Raw genomic sequence first — 25,507 nt, forward strand, 5'->3', positions numbered from 1 at the left:
GGAGGGGGTTTTGTCACACTGCTGGCCGGTGGGCCTGCCCCCACTGCTTCGTGCCGGGCCAGCACCTGGGAATAGACCGGCACCGTTTGCAGGAACCAGGCAGCGATTTCAGAAAAAAGGACCACGCTGCTGGCATCCCTGCGTCAGCGCCGATCCATTCATGTAAAAACCTCAAGGCGATGTACCTGATGGTACATTCCCTTTTAATCGGATATTGTGAACCTTTTGGCTCTCCGGCTGTTGCAAAACTACAATTCCCATCATGCATGGACAGTCTCTAGCTGTCCAGGCATGACGGGAGTTGTAGTTTTCCAACAGCTGGAGAGCCAAAGATTCGCCGTCCCTCCTTTAAATGGAGCGCCTGAGCTCATCCGGGTCTTGCAGATGGGGTGAATGGGCGGCAGTGTCCTTTCTGGTGATCAGTCAGGCTCCAATCTCTACATATCTACTATTTGTCATCTATCCGGTGGATAGGTGATACATTCACCAGCTTGGATACCACTTTGACCTGTATCTAACTTTTACTGAGATATATTGAAAAGTGTTTGTTTAATTCTATACAATTGTGTCTATAACTCTGTGTACAATGTAGATTGAGAATAACGTGATGAAGAGTCACAGCCGAACAAACAGTGGCATCAGCACGGCCAGCGGAGGCAGCACTGAGCCCACTACTCCGGACAGTGAGAGGCCGGCTCAGGCACTGCTGCGGGACTACGGTAAGAAGAGACAAGCCCCAGTGTAACAGCATGACCGCACATGTTCTGCAGACAGCAAATAGCATGACTTGCAGTTGCAGCATCTGCATTTCCACTTTAAGTAATAGTAATTACCTAGTATATGAAGGGGTTGTACTGAACTGGGAAACTACAAAGGCAGAGCAACATCTGTCCCTGGTATTGCAGCTCAGCTTTATTCACTTTAAAGGGGCACTCCACATTTCTTTCAAATCAACCGGTGTCGGAAAGTTATAGAGATTTGTAATTTACTTCCATTAAAAAATCTCCAGTCTTCCAGTACTTATTAGCTACTGTATGTCCTACAGGAAGTGGTGTATTCTTTCCAATCTGACACGGTGCTCTCTGCTGCCACCTCTGTCCATGTCAGGAACTGTCCAGAGCAGTAGCAAATCCCATGGACAGAGGTGGCAGCAGAGAGCACTGTGTCAGACTGAAATAATACACCACTTCCTGCAGCACGTACAGCAGCCAATAAGTACTGGAAGACTTGAGATTTTTAAATAAAAGTCATTAACAAATCTTTTATAACTTTCTGACACCAGTTGATTTGAAAGAAAAAAAAAATCCAGAGTACCCCTTTAAAGATGCTGACCTGTAATTCTAGTCACAACCAGTGGAAGGATGTGGCGCTGTTTGTGGAAGAAAGCAATTGTGTTTTCTTTTACATTCTGATTAAATGAGAGAAGATCATTAACCTTTTAGTTTTACCTTTAACTCCCGACCCTAGTTACCTTTATACCTGTCAGCACAGAACTGAGGGAAGCCTGGGGTTTGCATGATCTTAGGCCTCCATTGGCAGTAATGTGGCATGTGTGCATTGTCATGTGTTGCTTCCAGTGCTGTGTATACGCTTTGTTTGATGTCCCGTCTGTAAATTGGTTCTTTGCTCCATGGTAAGCATATGCTTAGGAGTACTTGTCATGTACTGTGACCACAGCTAGCACCTGTCATGAGTTACTGACTTTAGCCTTTTGTGTGGCATCTATAGCATAATGCCTATGTAGAGTTGCTTTATTTTCCCTGCCTGTCACTAGCCATCCCCTACGTGTAGTCACACCTGCAATAAGGCAGGTTCACGTTCAAACCAGGCATTTATTAGCTGGTCGCAAAGGGTTAAATGAGTGCATACAGCCCCATTAGTTAGTCTTTGAGTTGCTGGACAGCCCCACTATCAGAATTGCGTGGATGAAAACCATTAACCGACCTCAGCACCTTTGTTTTCTTTCAAATCAACTGGTGCCAGAAAATGACAGAGATTTGTAATTTACTTCTATGTAAAAAAAATCTCCAGTCTTCCAGTACTTGTCAGCTGCTGTATGTCCTGCAGGAAGTGGTGTATTCTTTCCTGTCTGACACAGCGCTCTCATCTGCCACCTCTGTCCAGAGCAGTAGAGGTTTTCTATAGGGATTTGCTACTGTTTTGGACAGTTCCTGACACGGACAGAGGTGGCAGCAGAGAGCACTGTCAGACTGAAAATAATACACCACTTCCTGCAGGACATACAGCAGCTGACAAGTACTGGAAGACTGGAGCTTTTTAAATAGAAGTACATTACATATCTATATAACTCTCTGACACCAGTTGATCTGGAAAAAAAAGTACCCATTTAACAGACCTTGGCACTTTTAAGGGGAATGGACACCAGTGATGTGCATATATCAGTGCTGTCACTTTCCAGTAACCTATTTCACAAGCTTTACATAGTTACCTTTACTTTGTGGATCTAATGCAGCATGTTAGCGCAAAAAAAAAAAAATCTTGAATTGTGGGGATCTGTCTGAGACCAGCCCTCCATCACCTGAGACCAGCCCTCCATTATCCCTCCATCACCTGAGACCAGCCCTCCATTACCTGAGACCAGCCCTCCATTATCCCTCCATCACCTGAGACCAGCCCTCCATCATCCCTCCATCACCTACTCGGAGAAGGCGGAAGCGGCAGGTCTCAGAGTAGGGCAGGGCAGTGTCTCACCTGCCTCTGTGATACTGTTCCCTGCAGATAAACACATATATATATATATATATATATATATATATATATATATATATATATATATATATATATATATATAATTTTTTATTTATTTTTTGGGATCTATAGTGTAAGCCTGCATTCACACACGTATGTGAAATGCATGTACCGGACTTCTCCCCCCGCCCGGGCAGCATCTGTGATAAGATGCTGGGAGCGGGGGAACTGTATGCATATGCGCGGCGCTGTAATGAATCAGTCACACGGCTCATATCTGTACAGTTCCCCCGCTCCCAGCATCTTATCACAGGGGAGAAGTCTGTTACATGCATTCCACGTCCGTGTTCCGTGCAGAATGCGGCCTAATGGTACCTGCATACAGCTTGTGAATCAGGCTATTGGAAACTGACAGTACTGATATATGCACACCCCTGCAGCAAGTTACACTTTAAGTATAATTGTTTTAGTGCCTATTTGCATCTTCTAGGTGCCTCTATTTAGAGGGATTCTGAGACACTATAAATGACTGCTCATTGGGATAGGCCGTCAGACTGCTGACACCCTGACGATTGATTGGACCGTCACACTCCAGCAAGAGCAGCAGCTCAGTCTCTTGAATGGGATAGAGCTGCAAACAGTATGGCTCTGTCCCTATGGTCGGCTATCGATGGCCTATCCCGAGGTATTATTACAAGTTCTCTTTAATACATGACCAAGGGATTTAAAGGGTTCTTATTGGTTATTGCTGACATTAGGGAAACCCTGAAAGGATTAAATAACCCTGGTTCTCTTTACTGTTTTTCCCCTAGGATATCCAGGTACCCCTCCAGCCAGCTCTCTCTATTGTAAACCATTTACTTCTCATTACACCCAATCCGCACTATACCTCTCAGATAAAAATTCACAACTAACAATGACAGGTCAACGATGTACAACACTGTGTAATCCATTGGTTCTTCCTGTATGTTATGGGAATGGATGTTGCATGGATCTCCATCATTGAACATGCTAATGTTAATTGACAGCAAAGCAAAGAACGATGTAAGATGATGCAGTGACAGCCATAGACCTGGGCGGTCCACACATGGCTCTGCAGGGGCGTTCCCGAATATCCTTATAGAACCACCCCAAATGGAAGCCAGAATGGGTTATTACAGTCCCTGCCATCCTGATGACTATATACGCAGTGTTCATCGAGTGCTGTGTGCACAACCATAAGGCTTCCTACTTATCGGTGTATGTCTGGCAACCCTGCAGAGAGTGTAGGGAGGGAACTGGTTAAAAAAAATTAACTGGTTTCTGAAAGTTATATTGATTTGTAACTTACTTCTATTTAAAAAATCTCATGTCTACCAGTACTTATCATCTGCTGTATGTCCTGCAGGAAGTGATGTATTCTTTCCAGTCTGACACAATGCTCTTTGCTGCCACCTCTGTCCATGTCAGGAACTGTCCAGAGCAGTAGCAAATCCCCATCAAACTGCACAGTTCCTGACATGGACAAAGATGGCAGCAGAGAGCACTGTGTCAGACTGGAAGGAATACACCACTTCCTTTAGGACATACAGCTGCTGATAAGTACTGTAAGTTTTTAAATAAAAGTAAATTGGGCATCTATAAAACTTTCTGACGCCGGGTGATTTTATTTAATTTTCCTCCAGAGTGGCCCTTTAGCCAGGTGATAAACTGTAAGGCGTTACATTGACGCTTTGTAGGATTAACATTACGTTCTCACCTGTTTAGTTCTTTGCGCTGTGAATTAACATGACCTCTGACCTGACTGTGGACTGATTATATTAACACTTGTATGTGTGTGCGTGCCACGTAATGATCATATAAGGGAGTGGAGCTACTATTGGCGCCCAGTGTTACTTGTCTTTGTGTCCTGTGGCTGCGCCCTGCTCCTGGGCTGTCCGCTTCCCGTTACTAATGAGCGGTTGTTTTCCCTCCCCCGCTTTGCATTGGTTCTGCGGTTACATCCTAGCTCTTCATACAGATACAGCGGCCGGTCTGCTCATGCGCAGCATCCACTTGGTGACTCAGAGACTCAACTCGCAGTGGAGGCCAGACATGAGCATCTCGCTGGCTGCCCTGGAGCTACTGTCTGGGCTCGCCAAGGTCAGTACATCTACGTCTTCTATCTTCTAATGTAAGGAGTAATCTGGGTGCATGTAAGAACATTCAGTTTTTCAGTGTATTGGACATTATCTTAGATGTTAGTTTGATTATATGAGAATATAATCCATCTACCAGAAGTACTTATGTGGGATATGCTTCCTATATAGTCTAGTTCTATTGTTTTTGAAGGTTGTATACCTCTGGGATAGGCTATAGCAGGGGTACTCAACAACTTTTAGTGAAGGTCCACTTACCGGGGTCTATTGTCGGGTGAAGGTCCAAGCTGAACATCATTAGTAAACGTGTTGCGCTCCCCCAGTAGTGTATAGACCCCTGTGTGCTCCCCCAGAAGCATATAAGCCCCCCATGTGCTCCCCCAGTAGTATATAGCCCCCCCCCCCCTGTGCTCTCCCCCAGTAGTATATAGGTCCCCTGTGGGCTCCCCCAGTAGTATATAGCCCCCCCAGTAATATATAGCCCCCCTGTGCGCTCCCCCAGTAGTATGTAGCACCCCTGCTGTGTGCTACCCCAGTTATATAACCCCCCCCCCCGTGCTCCCCCTCCCATATAGCATATACCATAAAAAATAAAAACTTATACTCACCTGGGTCCAGCGTCTCATCTTCTCTTCCCCTCTTGTGGCCGCACTCCCCTTGTCCTGGCGTCGGTGACAGGACAGAGCAGCTTCAAGAATGACTAACTGACCCCTGTGGGTTAAAGGAATTAACAGTACAAGATGGCACAGCTCCTTTAACCCCTTCAGGACTGGACTGATTTTGGCCTTCAGGACCAAACCTGTCTCACTCTATGCGGTTATAGCTACGTGATTCTATAACTTTTCTTTCTGATTCTGAGAGAGTTTTTTTTGTGACATATTGTACTTTAGGTTAGTGGTAAATTTTGGCCGATATGCAAAAAAATTTTTGTGAAAAATGCAACTTTTTCATGAAAGAAATCACAATTAGCATTTTTCTCATTTAATTTTCTGTGGTCACCATATAGGTTTAATTATGTAATAAATTTATTGCCAGCGTCATTACGCACGCGGTGATACTAAATGTGTGTATTTTTTATTTTAAATTTTTTTTTCAACATTTATTATTGTATTGGGGGCTATGGGGATTATAGGTGATTTTTTATTTTTTATTTATTGATATTTTTTATGTGTTTTTTTTTTTAACAATTTCATTTTCCCACCATGGGGACTTTACTGTACAATTGCCTGTTTACAGGCATATCGCATTGCAGTGCTGATCTGCACTGCTATACAATATGCCTGTAATAGGCAAAGCTGATCAGACTCAGCCTTAGGGCCCTATTCCACCGGACGATTATCGTTCAGATTATCGTTAAATCGTTTGAATCTAAACGATAATCGTTCGCTTGAAATGCAGTTAACGATTAACGACCGAACGATAAATCTGTGATCGCTTTATAAGACCTGGACCTATTTTAATCGTTGCTCGTTCGCATGGAATAAGACGTCGTTCGCAGTAGATACGAACGCAATAGCCAAGAAAAAACGATCGCAAATACGATCATAAGTAACGATTATCGTTCCATGGAAATGAGTGAACGTTTTCAGGTCTTTTGCTATAGCGGTCATTTGAGATCGTTAATTGTTAACAATTATGCGAACGATAATGGTCCGGTGGAATAGGGCCCTAACTCCTGACCAGCTTCAATAGCTGTGACACAATAATCGTCCCGTGGAATAGGGCCCTAACATATGCCTTCTTCTTTCTGCCAGGTAAAGGTCGGCATTGACTCCTCAGACAGGAAGAGGGCTGTGAGTTCTGTGTGTACATATATTGTGTACCAGTGCTCCCGCCCGGCTCCGCACCACTCCAGAGACCTGCACTCCATGATTGTCGCTGCCTTCCAGTGCCTGTGCGTCTGGCTCACTGAGCATCCAGATATGCTAAACGAAAAGGTGACATATAACACTTTCTCCTATAGATCATCTCAGTTATCCATAATGTCCTTCCCCATACACAGGAACGTTCAGCAAGGCCAAGCAATCCTCCATTCTTTATAGCAGGGATGAGAAACCTTCGGCCCCCCAGCGGCTGCAAAACTACAATGTCCAGGCATGATGAGAGTTGTAGTTTTGTAACAGCTGGAGGGCCGAAGGTTCCTCATCCCTGCTCTATAGGGAGGGGAGGGTTTAGCTCTGGCTGCAATTTATCTCTCCCAGAACAAAGGGGTCTAATGGTGGTTTGTCCATCACACTTGACCCCTATTTCCACTGACAGGAGAGATCCATACACTTTGTAATTATGACCGAGCCAGCTGCATGAGGTGGATTCAGCCAACAGTAAAGTGTATGGGGGACCTTTACTATAAAGGTGTGAAGATGAAAAAATGGGTCTGTGTGTTTCCTAAAAAACAGGTTGTGTAGTCAGAAGTCTTCCAATACTTATCAGCTACTGTATGTCCTGCAGGAAGTGGTGTATTCTTTCCAGTCTGACACAGTGCTCTCTGCTGCCACCTCTGTCCATGTCAGGAACTGTTCAGAGCAGCAGCAAATCCTCATAGAAAACCTCTCCTGCTAGGTTCACTATCCCATATGTACTCTTATGGGCGCCAACCCCTTCTCTCTGTCCGAATAAACGTTCTCTTATTACCCACTTGGTGGCTGTAGCCAAAATGCTTATCCCACTCCATTGGAGGTCTACCGACCCCCCCCCCCATCAATATCTCATTGGATTGAAAGGGTGGAGGATGCCCGGAGGCTGGAGGAAATTATTAGTTGGCAGAACTTCTCACATGATGCCTGTGGGGTGTGGGGTCCTTGGATAGCTCTATTGAAACATAACCAATCCTAGGTAGTATGTTTTATAATATACAATACATATCTGTATATGGATATTTTACTTTTACATTTACATTTGTTCTTGAGTCTTTGATATGGTGGGACGCAGGACTCCCTCTCCCTTCCCCCTCTCCCTCCCCCCACCCCCCCTCACTTCCCTCTCTCCCTCCCCCCCCCCCCCCCCCACTTCCCTCTCTTCTCCTCTGTTTCCTATACAACTCTCCCTCCCTCCCTCTCGCCTAAGACCCTCTCTATATTTTATATCTAAAAAGACTGTTATGACTCTGTAACTTACATGTACATTATGTATTATAGCATGTACAGTTTTGAACTGAATTTATAATGGGGTCCCAATCCCTTTCCCCTCCCCTCTTTTCTCTCTGTATTCCCTAAAGTATTGTTGTAAAAACTAAAAAAAACTTCAATAAATAAAGATTGAAAAGAAAACCTCTCTTGCTCTCCAGCCTGGAAAGAATTCACCACTTCCTGCAGGACATACAGCAGCTGATAAGTACTGGAAGACTGGAGACTTTTAAATAGAAGAAATCTACAATTCTATATAACTTTACAACAGTTGATTTGAAAGAAAACAATTGCTGATGTACCCCTTTAACACCCAATACAGTGCAGCGCTGATTGGCATCACCTGTCCTGCACTGTGGTTTGATCACATGCATAATCACCAACTTCTGTCTGTAACCATGTGTATATTCTTTCCAGGACTGCCTAAAAGAGGTGCTTGAGATTGTGGAGCTGGGAATATCTGGCAGCAAATCCAAAAACCCAGAGCAGCAAGAAGTGCGTTTTAAAGCGGACAAAGAGCACAACCCGGCCTCTATGAGGGTGAAGGATGCCGCAGAAGCCACATTAACCTGGTAATGAATCCTGCTCATAATCCACTGCTGAGCACAGGCCCAAAGCCGATGTCTTCTATCATTACACCTAAATCAAATTCCCATCATAGACTAGATAATGATAATCTCGTACCAGCCAGAATAATGTGATATTCCACCTGACAGCGCACGGCTAAAATTAATGATATCACAACAGCTAAATACTATTCCAGATGGAAGATTTTTTTTATTCGGCACAGCTCATCCTGCCATCGCCATGTATTATTGGTGTTCTAGTGCCCCTAAAGGGAAAAGTGTAAAACTTTGTATATCTTTTATGTTAAAGTGTCACTGTCATAAAAAATTTTTTTTTCAACAAATCAACAGTACAGGCATTTTTAAGAAAATTGGGTTTATTAGCCGAAAAATGCATTTTTATCATGAAAAAGCAGTTTGAAGCTCTCCCCCCTGTCTTCATGGTTCTCTTATGGAGAGGGGAGGGGTGGAGGGAGATCAGGCACCAAAATAGGACAACAAAGAGTTAATTTACAGCTACATCTCCGGGCTATCTCCTTTGACAGTCAACACCGACCTCTGAATACCGGCTTTCACACAGGTCCCACTGTGTAATCCTTTGTTCTCTGCTCTCTGCTGCCAGTAATCTCTCTCCTCCCCCCCTCCCTTCTCCATAGGTTACACAGGGCTCGACTGATGTAAAAAAAAGCTGAGATTTCCTTATAATGAGCAGTGGATGAGAGAGAGGAGGTGGGGGGGACCTGGGGAAAGGTTTTTTAATGCAGATAATGTTATATTTGCCTAATAAACCCAATTACAAAGTTTCTTAAAATCGTCTGTACTATTGATTTCTGCAAAAAAATAAAACTACGGCAGTTTCCATGGTAACAGACTACAAACACCTGTGTAGTCTTATCATGCATGCAACTTTTTTTTTTTTTTTTTTTTTAACTTCTTCTTTCATATGGATGTGGCTTACCGCTTTTGGATTGATCTGTAAGATAAGTACCAGATATTCACAATGGCTTTTTTGTTTGTTTTTTATTCCAGTATTATGCAGCTCGTTGGGGCATTCCCACCGCCGAGCGGCCCTGCTTCACCATGCAGTCTAGTGAATGAGACAACACTGATCACTTACTCCCGATTGCCTACCGTCGGCAAGCACAGCTTCCGATACTTTGTGCTCGATAACAGCGTTATACTGGCCATGCTGGAGCAGCCGCTGGGGAATGAGCAGAGTAAGGGTTTTATTGTGTTATTGGTATGGTTAAAGGCCCTATTACACAAAATGATTATCAGCCTTACTTGCCCGTTCTTGACGATAATCATTTGGTGTAATAGGACATGTTAAAAGGCCGACATGCACAGTGTTGGCTGATCGTGGTCTTTTATATAGTGAAAGAGCCTAGTCATGTCAGCAGGGGTCTGCTGCATGTCACTCCATGTAATATGAGCGGTGTCAGCAGTCTGCCGTGGACTTTAATGGGCAGCCTGAACAATTTAAGCCCCTCCCACTTAGGCAGCGGGAGGGGGGAGCGAGAGTTGAGCTGACAGGTCGGCACTCACCTCCCTCTCAGTATTGTGCCATGTAATATGAGCGGTGTCAGCAGTCTGCCGTGGACTTTAATGGGCAGCCTGAACAATTTAAGCCCCTCCCACTTAGGCAGCGGGAGGGGGGGGGGAGCGAGAGTTGAGCTGACAGGTCGGCAACTGATATTGACATGAAACTTCTTCTACTCTCTAGGCAATCCGAGTCCGTCCATCACTGTACTGATCAGAGGCATGTCAGGCCGCCATGCTTGGGCCATGCAGCTCTGCCACCTACCACGAGCAGCAAGAGCCAATCAGAGAGTGAGTATTTGTAAACCATGTATAGAAATTGCAATCTTAGTCCACAATGCTGTATAATAGTCAGCCAGGCGCGTATGTGTCCTCAGTGGAAAAAGGTTACAAAGCTTCTAGACACTCACCCAAGAATGAAAGGATAGGGCAGTGGAAATATAACATACCCAATCTGTCTCTACCTACACATCTGTTATTGAGGGAAGAGTCCACCATGCAGATTAGATGGCCGAGCAGTCCTGCTGAAATCTGTAACTGCAGCCTAACCTTATATAATGTGCAAGGCTAGCTTAGGGGTAAAAGTTAGTTGACAATCATATGTTGTGATTACCTATTCTACCCTTGGCTTAAAGGGGTACGCCAACATTTTTTTTTTTCTTTCAAATCAATTGCTTTCAGAAAGTTATACAGATTTGTAAATTACTTCTATTTAAAAATCTCCAGTCTTCCAGTACTTATCAGCTGCTTTATGTCCTGCAGGAAGTGGTGTATTCTTTCCGGTCTGTCACAGTGCTCTCTGCTGCCACCTCTGTCCATGTCAGGAACTGTCCAGAGAAGGAGTAGATTTCCATAGAAAACCTCTCCTGCTCTGGGCAGTTCCTGGCATGGACAGAGATGGCAGCAGAGAGCACTGTGTCAGACTGGAAAGAATACACCACTTCCTGCAGGACATACAGCAGCTGATAAGTACTGAAAGACTGAAGATTTTTAAATAGAAGTAATTTAAAAATCTGTATAACTTTGACATCAGTTAATTTGAAAGAAACTTTTTTTTTTTTCCCCTGGATAACCCCTTTAAATAAAAAGGGATGGTAATCTGCACTATAAATTATGATGTAGCCACCAGGTTGTTCAGCTTTGCCTTCTGTTTACAGATGTTCATTCCTGAAGCCAGGCCCGAGCCTAAGAACGATGTGGGAATTAAATACAATGTAAAGCATCGTCCATTTCCCGAAGAGGTGGATAAGATTCCTTTTGTCAAGGCCGATCTTAGTATTCCTGACCTGCATGAAATTGTTACAGAAGAGGTAAGGCCGTTTCTCTGAAGATCTGTAATGTGCGACAGCTAAAGTGCAGAGACTCCTCTCTTTCAGGGCTTGTACCAAGGTCAGTGGTTGGGAGTTTATAGAATTCTGTGGGGGCCATCAATCAACTGATCTCAGGAGTCTCATCTCTCTCTCTCTCTCTCTCTCTCTCTCTCTCTCTCTCTCTCTCTCTCTCTCTCTCATATTAAAGGGGTAGTCTGCTGTAAGAAAAATTGTTCTAAATCAACCAGTGTCACAAAGTTATATAGATTTCTAATTTGCTTCTATTTAAAAATCTCCATTCTTCCAGTACTTTTCAACTACTGTATGTCCTGCAGGAAGTAGTGTATTCTCTCCAATCTGACACAGTGCTCTCTGCTGCCACCTCTGTCCATGTCAGGAACTGTCCAGAGCAGGAGAGGTTTTCTATGGGGATTTGCTGCTGCTCTGGACAGTTCCTGACATGGACAGAGGTGGCAGTAGAGAGCACTGTGTCAGATTGGAGAGAATACACCACTTCCTGCAGGACATACACCAGCTGCTAAGTGCTGGAAGACTTGAAATTTACTTTTCTTACTTTTTTTTTCTCTGGAGTACCCCTTTTAATCTATTATATTATTATTAATAATAATAATAATAATAATAATAAATATATATATATTATAATTAATTTTTATTTTATTTTTTTTATGAATTTATTTTGTAAGAATGGATAAGCCATTTAAAGGGGTATTCCAGCCAAAACTTACTGGTGAGCTATCCACAGCTGTTTGGCACCACTCTGCACAGAGTTTTTGTCCATTCATTGTGTAGCGGTTGTGATGTATGACTGCGACTCAGGTCCCATTCAAGTAAATAGGAGCCGAGCTGCAGTTACAGGTCACCACTTCTACACTATAAGAGACAAACTCTGTGTCTTCTGGCACCGAACAGCTGTGGATCGCTCACCAGTAAGTTTTGCCCAGAATACCCTATGCTATATATAGTAAGATGGCGTATTTACAGAGGATTTCCCACCATGAACATTGACTATAGGGGATGGCTACTCTGCAGTGGCACCATATGGCGGCACATCTCAACTCTCTAGTACTGGGACTAGGACTATAGCCATAGGGAAACGTGTGTGTATATGTATGTATGTGTGTATATATATATTATATATATATATATACACACACACACACACATTTGATGGGGAAACTCTTTTCTTTTTTTTAGTTGGAGATGAGGCATGAAAAGTTAAAGCTTGGAATGGCCAAGCAGATTGCCTATGAAGTTGGACTGGATCACATGAAGGAGGAGGAGTCTAAGAAGAAAAGTTACCCCGATCCGGTAACGGAATGTAAGCCTCCCCCTCCGGCGCAGGAGTTCCAGACTGCACGCCTGCTCTTGTCCCATTTTGGATTCCTCTCTCTTGAAGCACTGAAAGTAAGTGAGAACCATTCAGGATATACAGCTACAGGACTATTTGTCTAGTTCCGATGCTAATAAAGTGTGACCAGCCCCCACATTAACATTATGGCGATTGTAATGTCTTCTCTGCAGGAGCCAGCCAATAGCCGTCTACCTCCGCACCTTATTGCACTTGACTCTCACATCCCTGGATTCTTTGATGATATTGGATACCTGGATCTGCTGCCCTGTCGCCCCTTTGATACAGTTTTTATTTTCTACGTGAAGGCTGGCCAAAAAACAAGTCAGGAGGTAAGAGAAGCATTACGAGAGCCGCTCTATGGTGCAGGACATATGGTGCAGGACATACCCCAGTAGTCCGTGTGTTATTGATCAGTGCCTATACTTTTCAGATCCTGAAGAATGTAGAGTCTTCTAGTAATGTTCAGCCACACTTCTTGGAGTTCTTGCTTTCTCTGGGCTGGCCGGTCGATGTCGGGACGCATCCAGGTTGGACGGGACACGTGTCCACGAGTTGGTCGATTAATTGCATTGGAGACAATGAACAAGGTCATGGTATGTGTGGGATCACTTGCTTATTTTAATATGTTATAGTGTCACTGTTTGATTATTTTTTTTTTTTGCTTGCAGGAATCAATAGTACAGGTGATTTTAAGAAACTTTATAATTGGGTTTATTAGCTGAAAAATGCATTTTTATCATGAAAAAGCAGTTTGAAGCTCTCCCCCCTGTCTTCATGGTTCTCTATGGAGAGGGGAGGGGTGGAGGGAGATGAGGCACCACAACAGGACAACAAAGAGTTAATCTATAGCTACATCACCGGGCTATCAGCACTGATCTCTCTGACCTCTGAATACCGGCTTTCACACAGCTCCCCCCCTGTGTAATCCTATGTTCTCTGCTCTCTGCTTGCGACTGCTGGGGGGACCTGGGGAAAGTCTTTTTGAATGCAGATAATGGCATATTTGCCTAATAAACCCAATTACAAAGTTTCTTAAAATCGCCTGGACTATTGATTTCTGCATAAAAAAAAAGCTACTAAATTCAATAACCCTAGCCTATGTATTGTGTTTGTCCCTTTCTGTTTGGATAATGTGTATGAACCCCCCTTAGGTTCTCCTCAAATATGCAGTGGGTGGTATCAAGGAGATGGGTCTATACGGTATAGGGGAGAATAATCTTAAGTCTTCCAGGACTTATCAGCTGCTCTATGTCCTGCAGGAAGTAGAATTTTCTTTATGGGCTAACACAGTGCTCTCTGCTGCCACCTCTGTCCGTATAAGAAACTGTCCAGAGGAGCAGCAAATCCCCATAGGAAACCTCTCTTGCTCTGAACAGTTCCTGACATGGACAGAGGTGGCAGCAGAGAGCGCTGTGTCCGACTGGAAAGAATACACCACTTCCTGCAGGACCTACAGCAGCTGATAAGTACTGGATGGCTAGAGATTTTTCAATACAAGTAAATAATATTTCTCGTGCGTCTTATTGGGGGACACAGATACCATGGGTATAGGCTGCTGCCACTAGGAGGCGCTGACACTAAGAGAAACAAAGGAAGTGACTCCTCCTGAGCAGGATATACCCGCCCACAGGCACTGAGCTAAACCAGTTTAGCTTAGTGTCAGTAGGAGGCAGACACAGGTCTGGGTTCTCCAGACCAGTTTCTTCCTTTATGTTTAGTTAGTTGGTTCTTCTTTTTCCTTCTAGGTCCTATGGATTGTTGGGCACGGTGGGTTATCTAAAACTCACCCTGATCCCCCCACTATGCGACCAGGGAACAGACCATAAATGTAAATGGGCTGTCACCCCTCGGTCGCCACCGGCCGGCAACGTGACACCAGGGCCCCAGATCAGTCTGGTCGCCTTTCTGCGGACTCTGTATCCGCACAGCCCCTTCCCGCCTCGCCCCCCAAAGCTTGGCGCGTTAAGGTGAGGCACCCACCGGCTGAAGACGACAATGGTGAGTATGTGCTCCTATATAGGTGAGTATATTCCCCCTGCCCTCCCTCCCAGGCCGCCATTTTACTCCACATAGGCAGCTCTCCCTCTCCAGTCACTTGCAGCCCTCCCCAGGCAGATACTCCTCTCCCCTCAGTCGGTAGCAGGCCAGCCCTCTCCACCATTTTATTTTTATTAGTGTCTCTCTCTCTGGGTGCCACTGTGAGGGATGTTCCTCCCCTGACTGAGTGCTGCGCAGGCCGCAGCTTCCCGCACTTTTCCTTTTCATGTGGCTCTAGAGACCATACTAAAGGATGCTCCGCCCCTTTTTCCTAAGCCCCGCCCCTTACCGGGTGCCGCGGCATCCTGCCCTTTTTTCCCTATATTGTGGCTCTCCAGAGTACACACAGGGCTACCTCCGCCCCCTCCTGATATGCCCCGCCCCTTTTCGGGCGCTGCGCGGCCCTCTTCATTACTTCTCATTATGTTTGGCTCTCACTGGAGCCTGCTCTGAGGATGCCCCGCCTTCTCAGGTAAGCCCTGCCCCTTCCGGGTGCCGCGCGGCCCGGAGAATTGCGCCTTTTTTCTTAACTGTGGAGCCTGCACTGGAATGCTCCGCCCCCTCCCGGCAGGCCCCGCCCCCTTCGGGAGTCGGGTGGGCCTCAGCATCCCACCTTAATCTTACCTGTGGCTCTCGGTGGAGCCTTCACAGTAAGATGCTCCGCCCCCTCCCGGTAGGCCCCGCCCCCTTTCGGGTGCAGCGCGGACCGTGGCATTCCCCCTTTTGGCTCTCTCCAGAGCCTGCACTGAGGGATGCTGCTTCCCCCTCCCCCTGCCATGTGTGTGTGTGTGTGAGGTCTCCTGATGGAGCTACCACACACACTACCCTTCTATTCCAGCAGCTTGGGACACTTGATGCATCTCTCCTGCCACCTACTGGTGGAAGTGGTCATTACACCATTACATATATGAGAATGGCTTGCATCATGTTTTATTATGGCCAATGTTCCATATAATGTTCCAGCAACCCTTGGTCTGCAGATCCAGCATTTTTGGTGCTGGTTGACCCCTCTGTGTCAGATTTTATATATATAAGATTACATTAATACTTATATACAGACACTCTGGTTCCCCTCCAACCACATACGCACAGACATATTCCCCATCACCATACAGTGTTTCTGTGCCCTCAGTGAGATCCTCTGCTACACGGTGTCACGAGAAGTTCATGGAACCAGACACGTTACCCGCTATCCAGGCGGTGTATCTGTGCTCTGAGCAGAACCCTCTGCTACATGGTGTCACGAGATGTTCATGGAACCAGACACATTACCCGCTATCAGGTGGCGTATCTGTGCTCTGAGAACCCTCTGCTACATGGTGTCACGAGATGTTCATGGAACCAGACACATTACCCGCTATCAGGTGGCGTATCTGTGCTCTGAGAACCCTCTGCTACATGGTGTCACGAGAAGTACATGGAACCAGACACGTTACCCGCTATCCAGGTGGTGTATCTGTGCTCTGAGCAGAACCCTCTGCTACATGGTGTCACGAGAAGTTCATGGAACCAGACACGTTACCCGCTATCCAGGTGGTGTATCTGTGCTCTGAGCAGAACCCTCTGCTACATGGTGTCACGAGAAGTTCATGGAACCAGACACGTTACCCGCTATCCAGGCGGTGTATCTGTGCTCTGAGCAGAACCCTCTGCTACATGGTGTCACGAGATGTTCATGGAACCAGACACATTACCCGCTATCAGGTGGCGTATCTGTGCTCTGAGAACCCTCTGCTACATGGTGTCACGAGAAGTACATGGAATCAGACACGTTACCCGCTATCCAGGTGGTGTATCTGTGCTCTGAGCAGAACCCTCTGCTACACGGTGTCACGAGCAGGACACGGAACCAGACATGTTACCTGTTTCCAAACAGTGTATCTGTGTTCTGAGCAGAACCCTCTGCTACACAGTGTCACGGTAAGTACACGGAACCAGACACGTTACCTGTTTCCAGACAGTGTATCTGTGCTCTGAGCAGAACCCTCTGCTACACAGTGTCATGGTAAGTACACAGAACCAGACACGTTACCTGTTTCCAGACAGTGTATCTGTGCTCTGAGCAGAACCCTCTGCTACACAGTGTCATGGTAAGTACACAGAACCAGACACGTTACCTGTTTCCAGACAGTGTATCTGTGCTCTGAGCAGAACTCTCTGCTACACAGTATCATGGTAAGTACACGGAACCAGACACGTTACCTGTTTCCAGACAGTGTATCTGTGCTCTGAGCAGAACCCTCTGCTACACAGTGTCACGGTATGTACATGGAACCAGACACGTTACTCGTTGACAAACTATCTCTGAGCAGAACCCTCTGCTACATGGTTTCACAAGCAGGACATGAGACCAGACACATTACCGTTCCTAAGGGGACTACTGTGTTCTTGAGGCAGAATCCTTTGCTAAATGATGTCGCAAGCAGGACATGGAACCAGACACATTACCTATTACTATGCTGTGTTCCTGTGCTCTCACAACAGAACCGTCTGCTACATGGTTTGTTAGACAGGTTATGGGACCAGACTCATCACCCATTGCCAGTCGTTGTTCCGGTGTTACTCAGAGCTTCCAGTCCTGTCACTCACATCACCCATTAGCGGGCGGTGCTTCAGACCTGCCTCTCATCTTCATGACATAGATTCCTTTACTACATGATGTCACAGACATAGAACTGGACATGTTACCCCCTCCCAGGTGGTGGTACAAGGTTATTCAGACCTCTGCCCTCTGCTGCATGATATGGCTCCAACTACATTACCTGTAGTTCGGTGTGCGCAGATTGTGGTATTCTGTTACACGATGTAATACACCACCTTCAGGTTTGCTCACTATCCTGGTGATGCTGGGCAGTTCTCGTATCCAGTCCTCATTTACATAGGGACACAGTCCTGATCTCTTCCCTGCTCCCAGGGCACACACTGTAGGCTTCTGTTTACAGGTCTGACCAGGCACATTACCTGTTTCCAGTCCAGGTATTTGTATCTCTTGAATGCTGGTCCTCTGTTACTTACTGCTTGCAGCTACTCTGCTCGTGTTACCCTGTATGTTACCTTTCATCCTCGTAGGACTTCCATGATCTGTGCCTGTCACTTCAGGGGATCATCATAGGGTAACTTGTTACTACACCATGTTGTCTTCTATATGTTTCCACTAACAAGTCTCATTACCTGCTCTCAGGCAGCGTAACCTTGTTGTATTCCTCTTGGGCTGTATCCTTTCTAAAGCCCAAGCATCCTGCTACGTGTCCCACTACACGAGGTACAGAACCCCTCGCTTTACCTGCCCCTGGACTGTTGGACTCTCATACTCTGGTCCTCTGAGTGGCCGGCAGCATACAGATCCGGTCACTTTCATCCTGGTACTGTCAGGGTAGTTCTTCTGTCCTTTGTCTGGGCATAACTACCATGTTCTGGCATTTGTCTCGCTGGCTGTTCCCCAGTAGTATGGCTTGAATTGCTTAGGCCGTCCCCTCTTTGATCTGGATGAAGTGAGGCCTCTCTGCTCCTCAGGTAAAACAGTAAAGGGTTTCTTCTACCCCTGGTGTATGTAGGACATCAATTGCCTACATGTCTATCACAGTGCTACTTTAGGACTTCTCCTTCTGCATCTGCCTATGGCCAACATGGCAAGTATTTAGTCTTCTCTCTTAGGCAGCTGCAGTCTCACAGGGTGAGGATTTCCTGTTTACTGCCTGCACTGTTTCTCTACCGTCCTAAGCATAGGTGTATGGTCTCTTCGTGGTCTAGCTTCTCCAGGTGTCCTTGCTTGGCCATATGGACTATGAAGCATTGCTCTCAGTTCAGGGTTTTGCAGTGCTCCCGCTTACACCATTACTCCTTCTCCCTGGCTTAATGCACTGTTGTGCATGACCCCCCCATCCTGGGTTTGGTTTTTACCACTCAGTCAGAAAATCTTCAAGCAGCCCTTCCCTCCTCCAGGAGGATGGAATATTTAGTATAAGTATCCTCCTGAGGACTGCTATTCCGTAATAGCTTCCGACAGGCAGGTGTGGGTTTCTGACCCTCACTGGCCTCTATGAGCACTCCTGCTTGAATTCCTTGTCCTTGGTCTTGTTGTTGACTGGCCATCCCCCTCCCTTATGTTGTCTCCCATGTGGATTCCTTGAGAACTTAATCCCTTAAAGTGTCACTGTCGTGAATTTTTTTTTTGCAGAAATCAATAGTCCAGGCGATTTTAAGAAACTTTGTAATTGGGTTTATTATCCGAAAAATGCATTTTTATCATGAAAAAGCAGTTTGAAGCTCTCCCCCCTGTCTTTATTGTTCTCCTATGGAGAGAGCTAAAGAAAAGACCAAAACAGGACAACAAAGAGTTAATCTACAAATCCCTCACCCGTTATCTGTTCTGACCATCACCAGTGACCTGTCTGAGCTCGGATTACAGCTGTCACCCAGCTCCGTGCCTGTAATCCTCTGTTATCTGCTTTCTGCTGCCGACTAACTCCCTCCTTCCTCCTCCCCCCTCCCCTCTCCCTAGAACAGACAGGGGACGTCTCCTGCAACAAGTCACAATTTTCAGATTTTTCAGAGTGGATGAAAAAGAGGAAGGAGGGGGGGACCAGGGAAAAGGCTTTTTACATGCAGATAATGGCAGATTTGGCTAATAAACCCAATTACAAAGTTTCTTAAAATCGCCTGGACTATTGATTTCTGCAAAAAAAAAAAATACGACAGTGACTCTTTAAGGGTTTCCTCTCCTTGGAAACAGGGTTGTTCACTGGCCCATTCTGGCAGGACTTACATTTGCTGTTCTGCTCTTACAAAGCAACGTCTCTGCTCACCCTTTGAGGCGTTGGTTTCTGGATCTAGTTTACATATGGACTCTAGTCTATGTATTACCTGTTGTGCCCATTGTCCTGTGACAACTCCCATGCCCATCAGCCTTACCTTGACCTCCCTCGACAGTTTTCTTCTGGGACTCCTTGCTCTCGAGTACCTCTAGGCCTTCCTTGGAGCGGAGTGTTTTATATGATCGACCTCCTTTCTAAGGCTTTAACAGCCCATGGAGTTGTTTTTTCCCCGGCTTACCGGCTTTCCTCTGCTCCTCTTTTCTGCCGGGCACTGCGGGGTACCAGGTACTACTGTACTCCTTCCAGGACAACTTACTCAAGATTCTGATGTTGTTTTTCCTTCCTCCAGCTCCTTCCTTCCCTGGACTGCATTATGCTTGGACAGCTTGATTCTTCTTATTAACATGTGTTTCTCAGATGGGATAACTCATGTCATAGGCCATGGCTTCTCTTGTGCTCAAGTTTTGTCTTCTCAGTGAAGACTGTACTCCTAGGCCTATGGAGCTTTCAGCCTGGCCATTCTTCCCAGCTCCATAGTCAAGGACGCAGCTTCTCCTGCATCTCATGTGGCACCTTCTATGAGAGACGCTCAGTCCTCTCTCTCTCCTTTATTTGACGCCTTAGACCTCTATGTGCCATGAAACATTTTCCAGTCTCTCCCGTCATGGTTGTATTTGCCTTTTATTCTGTTCTACCTCAGAGTAAGTCCCTGCCGCCTGTGATCGCCCACTTGGCTGGGCGTCTGCTTTTTTTCCCCACATCTAGCCTACTAGTTCTGTTGGACTCGATGTTACATCATGTTGCTGGCTTCCAGGACGGACACAACCCACTCTGTCTGCCGTGCAGCACGTTGCTCCAGGGACTAGACATTTTTTCCTTTGCTGCGGACCTGTAGGGGTTTTCTCTGATGCATTCAGCATCATCCCTTGCTCTATTCCTAGTTGATGGTTGTGTTGGTGCTATTCTGTGCCTTCTCACCAAGCGCTCTTGTCTAGCGGTTATCTTTCCCACCCCATGGACTGCTTTTGGACGTCCCATGGTATCTGTGTCCCCCAATAAGACGCACGAGAAAAGAGGATTTTTTACTCACCGTAAAATCTCTTTCTCGTAGTCTTCATTGGGGGACACAGCACCCACCCATTTTCTTTTGGGGTTTTTCCTCGGTATGGTAGTTTTCTCCGTTTTTGGTGTTATTCCTACTTTACCTGTTCTTGACTTCTCCTACTGCTCTTGTACAAACTGGTTTAGCTCAGTGCCTGTGGGCGGGTATATCCTGCTCAGGAGGAGTCACTTCCTTTGTTTCTCTTAGTGTCAGCGCCTCCTAGTGGCAGCAGCCTATACCCATGGTATCTGTGTCCCCCAATGAAGACTACGAGAAAGAGATTTTACGGTGAGTAAAAAATCCTCTTATAGTTGTTTTCCATTTTTATCTCTTTTTTCTAGAAGAAGCGGTGACTGCGGAGGATACTGGAGGAAGTATATTCAACGGAGAGAAGAAAGTGCTGTATTACGCTGATGCCTTGACGGAAATCGCTTTTGTTGTACCATCAGCAGTGGAGACTCAGAGTAAGTCCTGGTGCATGGTGTTTGCTGACGCTGATCGATCCTCAATGACGTATCATTGACCCTGTTACCATTCTGTTTCTTCCGTACAGCGGACACTTCAGAAAGTAATGTATCCGAGCAGGAAAGTGATTCCAACATGGATCTTCTGCCGGGAATACTGAAGCAGCCGCTGACACTGGAACTGTTCCCTAACCATACAGAGGGCCTGAATTCTACACAAAGGGTAAGATCTTTATTCACTTTCATATCTGAGAATGAATGAGCTAACCCATCACACTGTAAAGCTGTCCGTACGCTGCACTACTCTGGGCGACTGGTGTTAGCTTCCCTTCCCCACATACAAGTTCTCTGGGCTTGGCCAAGCTTACTTGTGGAAAGGGGACAAAGGTCCTCATACACCCAGGGGCTGCTGGCTCCATAGCTTTTTGTCCAGGTAAAACACTCTATGGAATTGATATACCAGCAAAGTTTTCTGTACCTTGTCTTTTTGCCTGTCAGTCCCCCCCCCCCCCCCCCCCGCAGAGCTCGCTGAGAGGCAGGGAGTGCGACTAGTCATGGCCCGTTTCACCCATGGTATTAGCGTTTTGCTGGGACATGAAGCTACAGAGCCAGCAACCCCAGCAGACCTGATAGGAGACCCGTCTGTGCAATGTTCCCTGATTGGTTCCCTTTACCAGTTGTGTTGGCGCAGTCGATCCATGTGACCTGCACTTTGGCTTTAGCACCAGGGTGTAGGCAAGTTGGTTGCTGAAGTAAGGAGAACTAATTAACAGGAGGAAAAACCTACCAGGGTGTTTCTGGATTGAGCATTTTTAGGACAATTTTAGGCAGGTACATATAGAAATCTGCTTTATAACCTGTGGCTTTATTGTTTTGCTTCCTCAGCTCAGTCCCACGTCCAGGACGAGGAAAACTCCACATGGGCGAACGGTTCCCCCTCTGGGACCAGAAACCAAGGTGGCCGTTGTCTGGCTGGAGCAGTATGATGACTTGGGTATACTTTATAGCCTTTATTTTGTCTGTCATTTTTTTTTTATTTATTTTTTTGACCATCGCTGCTTAAAATAATTTTTGCCTATTAATTTTTTTTTTGTTGTTTTATACTTTTACTACTTGTCCTCCTTCCATTGCGTTTAGCCCTCCCGTCAGTCCACAAAGACGTTGCTGAATGCCCTTGCAGAGTTTGCAGTGTCACAGATATTGTGCTGCTGCAGGAGGGGAGAGACGGCTGTCCGCAACCACCAGGCCCTCCAGAGAGGAGGCTGGGATGGTTTATTACTGTCCCCACTGCATATAGATAGCGGTCACACAGCTCAGCAGGAGCCATAAAGATTCCTGTCCTAGTGATCATAGTATCTGCAATCAGCTGATGACTCTTCATAGAACCAGACCAGCTTTGCAGTGAGTGTCAGTAGGTTGTATTTCCCCTGTTACATGAGCTAATATGTCGTGCACCATTACAGGGGAAATTGACCATAGGAAAAAGAAATTGTAGTGTTAAAATGTCCAAAAAGATTTTGGATTAGATTAGAAAAAACACAGCTTCTTTCTTGCAATAACAGCGCCACCCCTGTCCTCAGGTTGTGTGTGGTATTACATTTCATCTCTGTTCACGGCACTGGAACTTCACACATCAGCTGCTGTATGTCCTGCAGGAAGTGGTGGTATTCTTTTCCAGGCTGACACAGTGCTCTCTGCTGCCACCTCTGTCCATGTCAGGAACTGCCCAGAGCAGGAGCAAATCCCCATAGAAAACCTCCTGCTCTGGGCAGTTCCTGACATGGACAGAGGTGGCAGCAGAGAGCACTGTGTCAGACTGGAAAGAATACACCACTTCCTACAGGACATACAGCAGCTGATAAGTACTGGAAGACTGGAGATTTTTAAATAGAAGTAATTTACAAATCTGTATAACTTTGACACCAGTTCATTTAAAAGCACATTTTATTCCTCTGGTGTGCCCCTTCAAAGGGCATGATTGATATTTTTGCCACCCTTCAGTTGTAGTAGATATTACTCCACTTTTATATTCTCCATGCTTCTGTCATAGCAACAATAAGTGGAAATGTTCTTGATCCTGTCCATCGTTAAGTAATAACTGTATCCTCTATGTGTCCCCCCCAAGAAAACTTCCCACTATCAGAACTAACAGCAGAGACCAGTACTGGGATGGAGACTACAACAAACAGCAGCACCTCCATCAGGTAATACACAGACTGGTTGTGAGCGTTCGGTCTTCTACCTAAATCATGGCAGACATCTTACATAGCCTTCTATCCTGTAGGAACAGCATGCCTGAGAAGGAGGTTCCTGTAATATTCATACACCCCCTGTACACAGGATTGTTCCGTGTAAAAGTACATGGAACTTCTGGAAAATTCAATATGGTTATCCCATTGGTGGATGGAATGGTGGTTAGCAGAAGAGCACTTGGTAAGTATAAAGAATAGAGTTGAGCGAACTTCGTCCGAACCTGAGCATTCAACACTTCATTAACGGTACAGCCTATGGCTTATGGCTGTAACTTTAAAGCGATACTGTATCCAAAAGCACCCACCCCCACTGCTGATACTTTCCGTTTGATGAGAGTAAGTCCTTCCTGGTCATGTCTTTTAAAATGCATCCAGTGCCTTGGTTAGGGTAATAAATAATCTTTTAATCTGCAGCAGCCGAGTCAATGTGGCAAGGCCAAGGGTGTCTGTCTAAATAGTGTACATGTGCCGCTTCGGATCTTTAAGGCACATGTTTAGACCATGTGATGAATAGGAGAAATCCTGCCCAGGGGTGTTTCTTATAATGAGGAGGGCGAGGAGGAAGAAAGGAGAGGCATTGCAGGCCTAGGGCAGAGACACTCTAGGCCACGCCACATTGACTCGGTTGCGGCAGATTCAAAGATTTTTTTTTTTCTTTTTCCCCCTCCCCCTAACCAAAGCACTGAGTGCATTTTAAGACGCCACCAGGAAGGACTTACTCTCATCAATGGGAAGATACCAGCGGTTTGTAGGAGTGGGTTGGTGAATACAGTATGTCTTGTAAGGCCTTAAGAGCAGTAATAAAAACTTGTCTGCGATAGAGCTGAGCGAACTTGCTGAAAGTTTGGGTTCGACAATGTTCATCCAAACCCAGACATTCAGCATTTGACTGGAGAAGTTGGATGCCAGGAAAACATGGATATGGTTTTTTGCGGTATGCAATTTTTCCAGCACTCCCTAGGGCGGCACTCAACTTTTCCCGCCCCCTGGAGTGAAATGCGGAGTGTTCAGGTTTGGATGAATGTTGCCAAACTATTGTCAAGTTCGCTCCAAGCCTTTTACCTACAGCCCAAATTTTTATTATAATTATAATTAATAATTTATTTATTTTAACTCTTAGGGTTTTTAGTAAGACAAACAGTCATCAACATCTGCAGAAGAAAAAGGTTGGAAAGCGACTCCTACAACACGCCGTACGTGCGGCGAAAGCAGAAAATCACAGACATAGTCAACAAGTACAGGAACAGACAGCTCGAGCCCGAGTTCTACACCTCTCTCTTCCATGAAGTTGGCCTAAAGAGCTGCACTCCATAAACCAAAATTCGCCCACTCTGTGGGGCCTAGGGGCCAATGACTATGTTAAAAGGGCCACTCTGGCAGGGTCTGGAAACCAAAAAAAAAATATAAAACAAGAGCTGATGCACTGAATGTGTGCGCAAAGAGGGTCCATGGCATGAGGGATATCCGTGGAATGGTATCCAAGATGGAATGATTGTCACCCGACCGCCTCTTGTAGATTTATTTTATTAAGCTGCACACGGATCCTCAACGCAAGAACGTGCGATCGCACCAGAGATCGGCCTCCGGCGTCTGAGCTCCGAGAGGCTGCGGACGGACGTGGAAAGGGTTTTAGCCATACAGGTTTATATACATCCCACTTTGTAACCGAGCCAGTATGTCGCTGGTCAGTAGGAGGTGCGGAGGGAATCTTCATTATGTATGCAATCCTTTTTAGTCTTCGGTTTGTTCCATTTTCTGTTACACCGCCCATAGCGTTGAAAGGTGAATGCTCGGACAACGCGCTCCCCTACATAAAGCATCTCCTGTTACATAAATGAAATATATTCTGGCATGCTGAACGTTGGAACTCCATTATGTGGGTATCGATGACCATTTTACTCAAGGACGGGCAACACTTTGGCCCTCCAGCTGTTGCAAAACTACAATTCCCATCAGCCAAAGCTTCCAGCTATTGCAAAACTACAATTCCCATCATGCCTGGACAGCCAAAGCGAAGCTTTGGCTGTCCAGGCATGATGGGAATTGTAGTTTTGCAACAGCTGGAGGGCCGAAGCGTTGCCCGTCCTTGCTTGAAAGCAATTT

The 25,507-nt window shown here is 45.8% G+C and overlaps 1 protein-coding gene across 4 annotated transcripts in view; it reads left to right on the forward strand.

The window, feature by feature from the left end:
• The window catches only part of RALGAPB (Ral GTPase activating protein non-catalytic subunit beta), a 59,967-nt gene extending 34,707 nt beyond the window's left edge, over positions 1-25,260 (forward strand). For 2 of the 4 annotated variants that reach the window (XM_069953926.1, XM_069953928.1), the window contains 16 exons: positions 593-719; positions 4,697-4,830; positions 6,581-6,763; positions 8,366-8,520; positions 9,544-9,731; positions 10,238-10,344; positions 11,211-11,363; positions 12,579-12,788; positions 12,906-13,064; positions 13,166-13,328; positions 21,030-21,152; positions 21,242-21,375; positions 22,038-22,146; positions 23,278-23,356; positions 23,437-23,585; positions 24,525-25,260. In XM_069953926.1, the coding sequence (XP_069810027.1) occupies positions 593-719; positions 4,697-4,830; positions 6,581-6,763; positions 8,366-8,520; positions 9,544-9,731; positions 10,238-10,344; positions 11,211-11,363; positions 12,579-12,788; positions 12,906-13,064; positions 13,166-13,328; positions 21,030-21,152; positions 21,242-21,375; positions 22,038-22,146; positions 23,278-23,356; positions 23,437-23,585; positions 24,525-24,718 (2,367 nt within the window). In that variant the 3' untranslated portion in view covers positions 24,719-25,260. The remainder of the gene's footprint in view (positions 1-592; positions 720-4,696; positions 4,831-6,580; positions 6,764-8,365; positions 8,521-9,543; positions 9,732-10,237; positions 10,345-11,210; positions 11,364-12,578; positions 12,789-12,905; positions 13,065-13,165; positions 13,329-21,029; positions 21,153-21,241; positions 21,376-22,037; positions 22,147-23,277; positions 23,357-23,436; positions 23,586-24,524) is intronic. The other 2 variants (XM_069953927.1, XM_069953929.1) reach the window with 1 other exon arrangement.
• Positions 25,261-25,507: the final 247 nt, after the last annotated feature.

This window comes from Dendropsophus ebraccatus, chromosome 14, assembly GCF_027789765.1.
Source record: "Dendropsophus ebraccatus isolate aDenEbr1 chromosome 14, aDenEbr1.pat, whole genome shotgun sequence".
Taxonomy (NCBI): Eukaryota; Metazoa; Chordata; class Amphibia; order Anura; family Hylidae; genus Dendropsophus; species Dendropsophus ebraccatus.